This window comes from Lynx rufus, unplaced genomic scaffold, assembly GCF_022079265.1.
Source record: "Lynx rufus isolate CCGP_SWC_20201006 ecotype Redwood Valley unplaced genomic scaffold, mLynRuf1.p SCAF_9, whole genome shotgun sequence".
Taxonomy (NCBI): Eukaryota; Metazoa; Chordata; class Mammalia; order Carnivora; family Felidae; genus Lynx; species Lynx rufus.
This window is the reverse complement of record NW_025814897.1, coordinates 108,387,620-108,401,052: the sequence shown is the minus strand read 5'-3', so window position 1 is coordinate 108,401,052 and position 13,433 is coordinate 108,387,620. Positions and strand designations below refer to the sequence as shown.

The following is a 13,433-nucleotide window of genomic DNA, read 5'->3' as shown; positions in this document are numbered from 1 at the left end:
TATTTTTATTAAACGTCCCTCTGCTGACAAGTGGGGGGCAAAATAAGTATTTATCTCCTCAAACGCCATATTCCCGGGAGGGATTGACCCTAACGCTCTGTGAGTCAGTACGAAACCAATAAAGACAACTTTTTAAGCTGCTGGCCTCCATGCCTGGATCTGTTCTGCTGGGGTGCAGAAAATGGGGGGGAATCAGAGACGGAGGGAGCCATGGGGATGTCGGGGGCGGTCAAAGACTGAGTTGTCTTCCCCAGATTTTCAGGAATCCTATGACACATGCAAACAGTTTAGTAGCAAAGGGACAGCTTACAAAAGTGTGGCCATGATAATGGAAACCACCGAGGAGTGGCAGGGCCCCCGAGCCCTAGCAGCGGTGGGGAGCTGTTACCACCACCGGGCCACCTGGCAGGAAGGGGCAGTGGTGTCACCTGACAGGAGCTGTGGCCCTCAGTAGAACTCGGCTACGGTTGAGCAGAAAGGCAGCAAGCCCAGGGAATAAACTCCTCGGACCTCGCTCTGCTCCCTCCCTCAGTCTCCTGCCTCCCTTCATCCAAACACCAGCAGCAACCAGAGGACCCTAGAGCTCAGTCACTGCAGCCAGTGGAGGGCAACCTTGGGGGCACAGAGCGGGGTGGAAGGAGATCTGGAGGGCACACTAAGGGTATCCAGCACCCTGTTGCCCCACCCAGGCTGGGAGGCTTGGGAGGCAAGAGGGGGCCTGGGAGGTGCCTCATTTGGTCTTAAGCTCAAGTGTCCCTCGCTGAGCAGGAGCCAGGCCTTGAGGCTGAGCCGGATGAGGAAGGAAGGTATGGCCTGGGCCCTGGGATCAGGGCAGGCCTGGGCAACTGTTGGCTTTGCCCTGAGACTCATGGCCAACCCTAAACTGGGGAAAGGCCCAAGAAGGGAACCCAGCCTCACATCTAGTGGGAGACAGGGAATTCCAGCCTTGAGAGTCAGACAGCCCGAGTTCTAGTCTAGCTGTGCATTCATGGACAAGTTACCCGACCTCCCTCAGCTTCAATATTCCCATCTGTAAGTGGGGCTCATAAAGCCCACTTCATGGGAGGTCCTGGCAAGATTCTGGCGCAATGAGTGTAAAATGCCTTCAGCCCCCTCAGGAAATGTTTGCTTCTGCCTGTTGCGATGCAGAACCCCAAAGAGAGGGCCCAGGGCAGGGACGCTGAGGGCCCTTGCAAACTAAGGCTCCCAGCCATCTTCTCCAAATTGGGGAAATGACGGCCTCCCAGACACTCAGCAATGATTTAGCCAAAAGATTGTCACGTTTTTGAAAAATTAACTTTCTCCCAGGGTGCCTGACCGGCTCAGGAGGTAGAGCATGTGACTCTTGATCTCGGGGTTGGGGGTTTGAGACCCACGTGGGCATAGAGGTTACTTAAAAAGAAAATCTTAAAAAAAAAAAATGGGCTCAGTCAGTTGAGCGTCTCAATTTTGGCTCAGGTCATGATCCCAGGGTCGTGGGATGGAGCCCCGCGTCGTCGGGCTCTGCACCGAGCATTGGAGCCTGCTTGAGATTCTCTATATCTCTCCCTCTGCCCCTTTCCCCTGCTCACGCTCTCTCTCTCCCTCTCTCTAAAATAAAATTAAAATAAAGTAATCATAAACAAAAAATAAATAATAAACATTAATTTTCTCCCCGTGTTTTATGTTGACAAATTTCAAACCTACAAGAAGATCAAAAGAATATGAGCCCCTTGGGGCACCTGGGTGGCTCAGGCAGTTGAGTGTCCGACTTCGGCTCAGGTCACGATCTCACAGTCTGTGAGTTCGAGCCCCGCGTCGGGCTCTGTGCTGACAGCTCGGAGCCTGGAGCCTGCTTCGGATTCTGTGTCTCCCCCTTTCTCTGCCCCTCCCCTGCTTGTGCTCTGTCTCTCTCTGTCTCAAAAATAAATAAAAACATTAAAAAACAAAAAGAATATGAGCCCCTTGTACTCTTCGCCTATACTCACCCATTGTTAGCATTTTGCTGCCTCTGCTTTACCTCCGTATCTATCAATATCTACATATATACACGTACATAACGTATTCTGCTACCGTTTGAAAGTAAGTTACAGACGTCTTGAACCTAAATACTTCAGGGACATCTCTTAAAAATAAGGAGCCACCAGAAGCCACTGTTATCGTCTCGAGAGTTTTCATATTGATACAACAATACCATCTAATGACAATCTGTTATGGGATATACTGTGATCCCCCCAAATTCATATGTTGAAGTCCTAACCCCAAATACCTCCATACATGACCTTCCTATGAAATACAGTCATTGAAGATGTAATGAGTTAAAATAGTTCATCAAGGTGGGCACTGATCCGACATGACTGGTATCCTTTAAAAAGAGGGGAGCTTAGGGGCGCCTGGGTGGCTCGGTCGGTTGGGCGTCCGACTTCGGCCCAAGTCATGATCTCGCAGCTCGTGAGTTCGAGCCCCACATCAGGCTCTGTGCTGACAGCTCAGAGCCTAGAGCCTGCTTTGGATTCTGTGTCTCCCTCTCTCTCTCTGCTCCTCCCCCACTCGCACTCTCTCTCTTTCTCTCAAAAAATGAAAAAACGTTAAAAAAACATTTTTTGAATAATAAAAGGGGGGAAGCTGGGGCTGCCTAGCTGGCTCAGGCAGTAAAGTATGCAAATCTTTTTTTTTTTTTCAATCTTTACTTTTGAGAGAGAGAGAGAGAGAGACAGAGAGAGAATGACAGTGTGAGAGAGGGGAGGAACAGAGAGAGAGAGGGAGACAGAATCCAAAGCAGGCTCCAGGCTCCGAGCTGTCAGCACAGAGCCTGACGTGGGGCTCGAACTCACGGACTGTGAGATCATGACCTGAGCCAAAGTCGGACGCTTAACTGACTAAGCCACCCAGGCGCCCCTAGAGTATACAACTCTTGATCTTGGGGTCATGAATTTGAGCCCAACGTTGAACACAGAGTTTATTTAAAATACAAACTTTTCTAATTAAAAAAGGGGAAACTTGGGCACAGACACACACACACAAGGAGAGGACCACGTGATGATGCAGGCAGAGATCAGGGTGATGCTTCCACAAGTCGAGGACCCCCAAAGGTTGCCAGCAAACCCCCAGCAGCCGGGGAGAGGTCTGGACCGGATTCTCCTCACAGCCTCAGAGGGAACCAGCCCTGCCCATACCTTGGCCTCAGCCGTGCAAACTCCAGATGGACAGACAAGACATTTCTGTTGTTTAAGCCGCTCGGTTCATGGTACAACCGTGGCATAAATGTTCTTTATGGACTTTTCAAAAAATCGAGGATTTAATTCTGGATCACATGTTGCATTTGGTCGTCCAGGCTCAATTTCCTTTCACGAGGAGCAACTGGCCGCCTTGTTTTTGTTGCCTCCCTGATATTAACATGGTCTTAAGGGTCCAGGCCAGTTATTTTGTACGACGGCCTGTGATTTCCATTTGTCTGATGGTTCCCCCTGAAATTCATATTTTACTTTTTTGTCAAGAATATTACCTAGATGGGGCACCTGGGAGGCTCGGTCAGTTGAGTGTCCGACTATGGTTCGTGAGTTCGAGCCCCACATCGGGCTCACTGCTGTCAGTGCAGAGCCCGCTTTGGAGCCTCTGTCCCCCTTGGTCTCTGCCCTCCCCCACCAATTCACGCTCTCTCTCAAAAATAAAGAATATTTTAAAAAAGAATATTACATAGCGGATGCTATTTTAAATCAATTTTAATTACAATACTTTTTTTTTTTTTTTTTTTTTTTGGTAAATTAGAGGTGAGTTCCCCTTTGACTCTCTCCCTTCTCCCCATAAGGTTAGGTTATGGCGTTGGGTGCCATATATATCTGTACATATGTACTGGCAGACATCAAGAGGGACCACCCTCCGTCAGCCTCCTTGCTTCCATCGGTGGAAATCAAGTGAGAGCCTCGGGACCCTTCATGCCCTTGGCAGGAAGCTCTTGCCCTCTGTGCCCTCACGCTCACACCTGGCTCCCTGGCTCACTCCTGCTTCAGGACCATCAGAACGCATCCTGCAATTCCCTCCTCTTAAAGAACACCACCACAAAAGGACCTATTGGGACCTCGTCAAGATAAAAAGCTTCTGCACAGCAAGGGAAACAATCGACAAAACTGAAAGGCAACCGACAAATGGGAGAGGATATTTGCAAACGACATATGGGATAAAGCGTTCGTAGCAAAAAATCTGTAAAGAACTTACCAAACTCCACCCCCAAAAACCAAATAATCCAGTGAAGAAAGGGGCAGAAGACATGAATGGACACTTTTCCAAAGAAGACATCCGGATGGCCAACTGACACATGAAAAGATGCTCAACGTCACTCATCATCAGGGAAAGACAAATCAAAACCACATTGAGACACCACCTCACGCGGGTCAGAGTGGCTAAAATGAACCACTTAGGAAACAACAGACGCCGGCGAGGATGCGGAGAAACGGGAACCCTCTTGCACTGTTGGTGGGAATGCAAACTGGTGCGGCCGCTCTGGAAAACAGTGTGGAGGTCCCTCAAAAAATTAAAAATAGAACTACCCTATGACTCGGCAATTGCACTCCTAGGAATTTATCCAGAGGATACAGGAGCGCTGATTCGTAGGGGCACACGTACCCCAATGTTTATAGCAGCGCTTTCAACAATAGCCAACTTATGGAAAGAGCCCAAATGTCCCTCAACTGTAGAATGGGTAAAGATGTGGCATATATATAAAATGGAATACTACTCGGTGATGAAAAATGATGAAATCTTTCCATTTGCGACAACGTGATGGAACTGGAGGGTATCATGCTGAGTGAAGAAAGTCAGTCAGAAAAAACAGATAACATATGTTTTCACTCATCTGTGGAATTTGAGAAACTTAACAGAAGACCATAGGGGAAGGGAAGGAAAAATAAGTTACGAACAGGGAGGGAGGTAAACCATAAAAGGCTCTTAAAGACAGAGAACAGGGACACCTGGGTGGCTCAGTCAGTTAAGCATCCGACTCTTGGTTTCGGCTCAGGTCATGATCTCACGGTCTTGTGGGTTTGAGCGCCGCGTCAGGCCCTGTGCTGACAGCACGGGGCCTGCTTAGGATTCTCTCTCTCTCCCTCTCTCTCTGCCCCTCCCCCCCCCACGCTGTCTCTGTCTCTCTCAAAACAAATAAACTTTAAAAAAATATTTTAACAGAAAGAGAGAACACACTGAGGGTTGATGGGGGTGGGAGGGTGGGGAAAATGGTGATGGGCACTGAGGAGGGCACTTGCGGGGATGAGCGCTGGGTGTTGTCCGTAAGTGATGAATCATGGGAATCTACTCCCAAAGCCAAGACTACACTGCCCACCCTGGATGTTAGCTAACTTGACAATAAGTTATTTAAAAAAAAAAAATACTGGTTACGTATAACAACGACAACGACGACGCAACACCCTCCTTTGACCCCCTTCCCTCCCCCCCCCGGCTGCCATCTTGTTTTTCTCCTGTCTGTGCCACAAAGCTCCCTGAAAGAGTTGAGGATTGGCACCGTCTCCAATTCCTTTCCTCTCGTTTTTCTTAAGCCCAGTAACTTCAGGCTTTTGCTCCCCAAACTGCTCTTCGTGTGGCCTTCAGGAGTTTGCCCTGAGCCACATCCAGTCAGTCTTGGCGGGCTCAGCTTGCTGACCTACGAACGGCGTCTAACACTGTCAGTCCCTACCTCTGCCTCGGTGCACGGTCTTCTGCACAGCTGCTGGTCTGGTTCGCTTCCTACCTGTCTGGCCAATCTCCTCTGCTGGTTCCTCCTGGTCTCCTAATCTCCGTATGACGAAGTATCCCAGAACTCAGTCAGTGGTGACGTCATCCCCAGCCACTCTTGGCCCAGCTCCGCCTAATGTTAACATCTGCCACAATCCAGACGCATCGATCAAACCTAACTGATAAAAACCATGAAGGAAGCTATAGGCTTTATTTAAAATTTCACCAGTAGGGTTCCCAGGTGCCCCGTTGTGTGTGTGTGTGTGTGTTTTAATGTTCATTTATTTTGAGAGAGAGAGAGTAGGGGAGGGGCAGAGAACAAGGGAGGGAAGAGAGACTCCCAAGCAGGCTCCAAGCTTGGTCAGCACAGAGCCCGACACGGGGCTTGAACTCACAGACCGTGAGATCATGACCCGAGCCGAAGTGGGACGCTCAACCGACTGAGCCACCCAGGTGCCCCGATGACTTTGACACTTTTGAAGAGTACTGGTCAGGTATTTTGTAGACTGTCCCTCAGTCTGGGTTTGCCAGATGTTTTCTCCCGATTAGGCTAAGCTTATGGATTTGGGGGGGAAATACCCACAGAGGTGAAGTCGGGCAGGAATTTGATCTGTTTTACTCACTGCTACATACCCGGTGCCTAGGGCTGAGTGCCTGGCCCACAGGCACCAAAAATCTGTTTGCTGAATGAATAAGAAAGATTCACGGATGACTCTGGAGGAATTATTTAGTATTGTTTTGAAGTTTTAAAATGTTCTTAATACAAATACTATCTTATCATCCCTATTGTTCTGTAGTATTTTCCCTCAACAATCTGCTCTGAAGATCTATTTTGGGATGCATCCAGCAACCTCACTCTTCTTTTGCCCTATGACAAATAACGATAATGGTGCTTTAGATGTTCCTCTTTGCAGATGTGTTACAGTTTCTCAAGAGCAGAACTGGGTGGCTCAGTCGGCTAAGTATCCGACTTCAGCTCAGGTCATGATCTCACGGTTCATGGGTTCGAGGCCCGCATCGGGCTCTGTGCTGACAGTTCGGGGCCTGGAGCCTGCATCATGTTGTGTGTCTCCCTCTGTCTCTGCTTCTCCCCCACTCTTACTCTGTCCGTCTCTCCCTCTCAAAGATAAATGAACATTTAAAAAATAAAAAATAAAGAGCAGAGCTAGGGAAGAATTGCTAGACATTGAGGACACACATTTTCGTGTTGATGGATACTGATAAAAATTCAACTAAAGTGGCTCGACACACAGGACTCCGTGTCAGTATTTCAAAGTACCGGTTTTCCTCGCATCTTGACGACACGTGACAACCTAAGCGCAGCGACCGCCTACGGAATGCCTGCTCACGCCCAGGACTACATCTCCCAGAATGCACCGCGGTTCACGGCCTACCTGGAGGGCGTGAAATGGAGTGACCAATCCCTGAGGATCTCAGGGGGGTGGCGCAGGCTCCACTCTTCACCTACCTCCGGGGAGCCCGGAGCGGCGGGACTACCACTCCCATAAACCACTGCGGACTGCCCGGCCCGGCCACCATTTCAAGACGCGGCAGGGCCGGGAGAGGGCCCGGGACTCCACTTCCCGGCAGGCCGTGCGGCCCAAGGGGCGGAACTCCATTTCCCAGCAGGCTCCAGGCGGCGGGCGCCGTGGTGCCTTGTGTGGGATGTAAGCGCGGAGGTGGGCGCGGGGGACCCAGGCCAGGACTCTTCTTGGCATTTGGGGGGCTTGGGCTAGGGGCGCCTTCCGGACGGACTCTGGGTGCCCGGGGGTACGGTCGTAGGGAGGGGGCGGGGCGGCCGTGGAGGGTGCTCAGCGGGGTTTTAGGGGCGCACACCCATCGGGGCCGCGGCTCCTGGGGTTGTGGGGGACGAGGAGGCCCTTACAGCCTCAGCTGAGGGGGTCTCCGACGGAAGAGGGGAAACAAATGAGCGGAGGGTCAGGGGGGCGGGGAAGTAAGAGAGTGTAGGAGATGGGGGTGTGGAACCTTGGCCGAGCCTGGGAGGGGGCTCCCCGGTCGTGCCCGCCCGACCCTCCCTCCTTCTTCTCTCCCGCAGGCCGAGGCCCGCCGCCATGGGGCTGAAGGCCGCCCAGAAGACGCTGTTCCCGCTGCGCTCCATCGACGACGTGGTGCGCCTGTTCGCTGCCGAGCTGGGCCGAGAGGAACCGGACCTGGTGCTCCTATCCTTGGTACTGGGCTTCGTGGAGCATTTCCTAGCTGTCAACCGCGTCATCCCCACCAATGTGCCCGAGCTCACCTTCCAGCCCAGCCCCGCGCCCGACCCTCCTGGCGGCCTTACCTACTTCCCCGTGGCTGACCTGTCCATCATCGCCGCGCTGTATGCCCGCTTCACCGCCCAGATCCGTGGCGCCGTCGACCTGTCTCTCTACCCGCGAGAGGGGGGTGTCTCCAGCCGAGAACTGGTGAAGAAGGTCTCCGATGTCATCTGGAACAGCCTCAGCCGCTCCTACTTCAAGGATCGGGCCCACATCCAGTCCCTCTTCAGCTTCATCACAGGTTGGAGCCCGACAGGTGGCAAAGGGCCAGAATCGTGTCTCACCTGGGAACCTTAGCCCACCTCTTCACGGCCCTGTATGGTTTGCAGAGCCCTTTAAGACCTGTAAGCCTTGGGAGGTGGGGCAGGTGTTATTACTACCCTGTGTGCAGCTAGGGAAACTAAAGCCCAGACAAGGGAAATGGCGTGCCACAGAATGGCAGGGCTGGGAGTGGACCCCAGTCGCTTGCTCTCAAGGCATTAATCCACCCTCGGCCTCCTCAGCACCCCCACCCCTGCCATTGAGCAGCTGCAGGAGTCCCTCAGCTCAGCGTGAGGCACAAAGGGCAGCAGCGGATTTGGAGAGCGAGGAGCCTACATCTGGTTCCATCTGAGACGCTTAAGTGAAAGCGAACAGATGAGGGAGGGCCTTCACCTCGAGAAGCTTAACCCTCAGGGCTCGCAAAGAACTCTCGTCTTTGCTTCAGGCCCAGTTGACTGGCAGTCGGGTCCTGGAGTGCCATGTTGAGAAGGTATCGGTGGCTGCTTTTGAGCCAAGCAGGAAGAATACAGACAGAAATTAGGAATATCTACCAGTGGGTGTGTGAAGAAAGAACATTGGCCAGAGGGTCTTGTTTTTGCTGTCCCTGTTTTAACCCAATAGGCACGATAAAACAAAGAAATCCCTAAATTATCATAACAGGTGCAGAGAAGGAGAAGGAACCAGCTCAAAGGCTGGGTGGAGCTATGTGAAAGCCAAGAAGCTCTCTTACTGGGGGATGTAAGGGGGGGCTAGGGGAAGGCTTCAAACACATAGGAGGAAAGGGATTGAGAATTGATGGGCAGAAGCATCTAAGATTTGTGCAGAGGCTTGGACGTGAGGGAGCGTGCATCACTGCGTGGCCCCTTCCCCCCCGCCTCCCCCTCCCACCCCCTCCCCACCGGGGCAGAGCTCAGAGGACCCTCTTTCATTACTTCCCCTTCCACAGGCACTAAACTGGACAGTTCTGGTGTGGCCTTTGCCGTGGTGGGGGCCTGCCAGGCTCTGGGTCTCCGGGATGTCCACCTCGCCCTGTCTGAGGACCACGCCTGGGTAGTGTTTGGGCCCAACGGAGAACAGACAGCTGAGGTCACTTGGCACGGCAAGGGCAACGAGGATCGCAGGGGCCAGACGGTCAACGCGGGTGTGGCCGAGCGGGTACTGTCCCCACCCCCTCCCCTTCACGCTCTCCTCGCCCAAGCCCCCCAAGAGGCTCTGCTTTCTCGGGCCGTACTCCCCTCTCCCTGTCACCACCTGTGTATGCCACGAAGGGGAGCGCCCCATTTCTGGCTGTCGGTCCCGGGAGTAGGCACCGGTGAGCCATCACGAGACATCTGGTCTTGTCCTCTCCCAAGAGCTGGCTGTACCTGAAAGGATCGTACATGCGCTGTGACCGCAAGATGGAGGTGGCATTTATGGTGTGTGCCATCAACCCTTCCATTGACCTGCACACCGACTCCCTGGAGCTGCTGCAGCTGCAGCAGGTGAGGGCTGCCCGCGGGGCCTTGGGCAGGGGCACCTTCCCTCCCCTTCCTCAGCTCCAGCTTCCCCTTTGGTAACACGGGTTAGTAATTCCGGGCCTGGCCTTCCCCGGGGCTCTTGGGAGAGTGGGACGGAGACACGAAAGGGCTTCGACTCCAAGAAGGGGCTGGCTCCCACCCGGTGGGAGGTCCCTGCTGGAAGTCACATCTGCCTGGTAGACTGAGGCCCTCCTCACCCCGCCCCCCAAGCTCACACCTCTCCTCTTCGGCCCTTAGAAGCTGCTCTGGCTCCTCTATGACCTGGGACATCTGGAAAGGTCAGTAGGGGAAGGTGGCCAGGCTGGGCCTCAGGGGGCTGGGAGGCAGCCTGGACTCATGACCCTTTCCCAGGTACCCCATGGCACTGGGGAACCTGGCAGATCTGGAGGAACTGGAACCCACCCCTGGCCGACCAGACCCACTCACCCTCTACCACAAGGTGGGGACGTCTCAGGAGGGTACAGAAGGGAAGCCCAGCAGTGGCTGGGGTCCCCTTCTCCCTGGGGACCGGGAGGTGGTGGGTGAGGAGAGAGGAGCTTTGTGTGTACTGGGGGCTGTCACCCACCCGTTCCCCATTTTGTGTTTATTACGTGCATGTTCGGTGCAGTCGGGGCTCTCTGAGGGGTGTTCTGGGTTCCCGGCCTGGGGGTGATAGGGCCTGAGTTTCTTCGTCAAGCCCTGCTTTTTCTGCTGCCTCTCATTGTCCTAGAGCGTAACAGAGGTCAAATGTGGTGGGAGCACTGAGGAGGGGGTGTTAATTCTGTGGGGGCGGGGCACAGGACGGACACTGGGCCGGGCTTAGAAGGCTTTGGTGTTTGTGTAGGAGTGTGTGGGAAGCCTGGGAAAATGGATGTGCCCGGGGCTTGGAGGGCGGGCCCCTCCCTTTTCCTAGGCCCAGTTCTGTGAGCGTCCCTGCCCACCACAGTGTGACCCAGGCCTCAGCAGGCAGTCCTGCAGACTCTAGGGAGGAGCATCTGGTAGAGAGGATAGAAGGTGGTGGAAGGGAGATGGGAGGTGGAACTCTCTGGGATCTTCCTATTGTTCCTTCCGGGTGTGACCCAAAAGGATCTGTGCCATCCAGGGCAACTGGGGCTGCCTCTCTGAGATCCTTCTGCTCTGTCCCCAGGGCATTGCCTCGGCCAAGACCTACTACCGTGATGAGCACATCTACCCCTACATGTACCTGGCTGGCTACCACTGTCGCAACCGCAACGTGCGCGAAGCCCTGCAGGCCTGGGCTGACACGGCCACTGTCATCCAGGAGTGAGGATCCCCCGACAGGGCCTCAGCCCGGCCTTTCGTCCCCTTCTACCTCATTTCCAACCCGCCTCATTCAGGAGTGAGGCCTGGGTCCCAAGCCCTATCCGCTTTCCATCCGGTCCCCAGGCAGCCAAGGCCACCATCACCCAGGAGGCTGGGACCTCTGATGAGCACCTCACACCTTTCCCCCCAGCCCGTGACCCCCCTCCTTCCTCTCGCTCTGGGCTGACACAGATACCACCGTTTCCGAGTAAAGACCCCAACCACTCACCAGGTCCCCGGGGGTCCCTGCCATGACCAAGACCCCACCGTGCCCTCCTGCTCTCACAGCTACAACTACTGCCGCGAGGACGAGGAGATCTACAAGGAGTTCTTTGAAGTAGCTAATGATGTCATCCCCAACCTGCTGAAGGAGGCAGCTAGCCTGCTGGAGGCCGGCGAGGAGCGGCCAGGGGAGCAGACCCAGGTGAAGAGCTAAGAGCTCTGGCCTGTGTTCCCTTGGCCACCTGAGCAGGGCTGCCCGTCACAGGACCCAGGGACTGCTGCATGGGACGGGCCCGCGAGGGGAAGGTGGCCCAGCACGGGGAGCTACATTCTCTTCTGCAGTAGCTGAGGTCCTGGGCCCGGGTGTGAGGGAACTGGGGGCATTTTAGGGGTTTCTACCCCTGTGGCTTCAGGTAAATGGGGTGGAAGCCCATCTCTTTCATGGCCAGTGCCCCTCATTCAATTGAGGGGGTGGGATATAGGGAAGGGATGTTTCTCCCCCCACACCCTGGCTAAGGACTGGTTTTATAAAAGGAAAGAGGTTCTAAGAGTTCTTTTCCCCTATGCTCTCCTTGTTTGAAGCCAGGGCTCTTTGCCCAAGCAGGGGGCCCCGACCATGCCCTGTGATAAGGGGTGATGAAGTGGGTCTGACCTGTGCCCTCCTTTCCCCGTGCCCAGGGTGCCCAGAGCCAGAGTTCCGCCCTCCAGGATCCAGAGTGCTTCGCCCACCTGCTGCGATTCTATGATGGCATCTGCAAATGGGAAGAGGGCAGCCCCACGCCCGTGCTGCACGTGGGCTGGGCCACCTTCCTCGTGCAGTCCCTAGGCCGATTTGAGGGGCAGGTGAGGGGGAGCTGCACAGGGATGCTGGCAGAGGTCAGGGGGGGACGGCAGCTACCGAGTCCGAACCTTTGAGGTCCTGAAGAGGGTTTGCTTGTCCCCTTTGGGCGCAGATGAGACTGAGGCCCGGTGACGCGATGGCCGAGGCTGGGCCTGGGGTTCCGGCCAGTGGCCTGCAACCTCCCCTCCGCGTTTCCTCCCTGCCCAGGTGCGGCAGAAGGTGCGCATAGTGAGCCGCGAGGCCGAGGCGGCCGAGGCGGAAGAGCTGTGGGGCGAGGAAGCCCGGGAAGGACGGCGGCGAGGCCCACGGCGTGAGTCCAAGCCAGAGGAGCCGCCGCCGCCTAAGAAACCGGCGCTGGACAAGGGCCCGGGCTCCGGCCAGGGTGCCACGTCAGGACCCCCGCGGAAACCCCCAGGGACAGTCCCAGGCACTGCCCGCGGCCCAGAAGGAGGCAGCGCGGCTCCAGCCCCTGCGCCCGCAGCGTCGCCACCACCGGAGGGGCCGGTGCTCACTTTCCAGAGCGAGAAGATGAAGGGCATGAAGGAGCTGCTGGTGGCCACCAAGATCAACTCGAGCGCCATCAAGCTGCAGCTCACGGCGCAGTCGCAAGTGCAGATGAAGAAGCAGAAGGTGTCTACACCTAGCGACTACACTCTTTCCTTCCTCAAGCGCCAGCGCAAAGGCCTCTGAGCCACCCCAGACTCCCTGTCAACCCTTGTGGTGGGGGGAAGAGGGCGCTCAGTCCCTGGGGGGGCCCCACCCCAGGCACCCCCCCTCCCCGCCCCGTGAGCCCTGCCTCCGCGGGGGGGGGGGGGGGGGGGAGGTGGCCTAAGCCGGTCCTCCGAGCCCCACCCCCACCCGGAACCCAGGCTGCAAGTTCTCGGAGTACAGACTACTCCAGGGCTCTGCCTGGAGTATAGATCCCATCCCCCAGAATCCCAGACGGCCAATGGGAACCTCACTTTGAGCTCCATCATTAATCCTTAAAGGTCCAAGCACTGGAAACAGGCCCCACCTCAGAACCGAGGCTCTAACCTTAGGCCAGACCAGGGTTGCTCCCGGTTGCTCCCAGCCCTACACCCAAGAAGCACAGGACCCCCCTCCAACCCGGGAACCTGGGACTCGGCTCAGCCTCTAGTAGTACATTTACGCGCTTCAGGATTCCATCCCTTGGGAACCCAACCCCGCCCCCCCCCCAACACACACACCCAAAAGAACTTCAACTTTCGGAGTTTGGAAATTCTAGCTTCTTCCCCTCTATCCTGCGAGTCTGGGACACGAAACGCAGTCTCCGGCCTGTGAATCCTGAGC

General features: G+C 55.2%; 1 protein-coding gene across 2 annotated transcripts; it reads left to right on the top strand.

Annotated features, from left to right (window-relative positions):
- Nucleotides 1–7,236: 7,236 nt before the first annotated feature.
- MEN1 (menin 1) lies at nt 7,237–12,916 on the top strand. Of its 2 annotated transcripts, none has more exons than XM_047072438.1 (10): nt 7,237–7,370; nt 7,760–8,220; nt 9,187–9,395; nt 9,593–9,721; nt 9,995–10,035; nt 10,109–10,196; nt 10,884–11,020; nt 11,348–11,483; nt 11,960–12,124; nt 12,330–12,916. In XM_047072438.1, coding segments are annotated over exons 1-10 (1,851 nt in total). In that variant the 5' UTR covers nt 7,237–7,368; the 3' UTR covers nt 12,813–12,916. The 2 variants fall into 2 exon arrangements, with proteins under 2 accessions (XP_046928394.1, XP_046928395.1); XM_047072439.1 differs by having other exon boundaries at nt 7,237–7,382.
- Nucleotides 12,917–13,433: the final 517 nt, after the last annotated feature.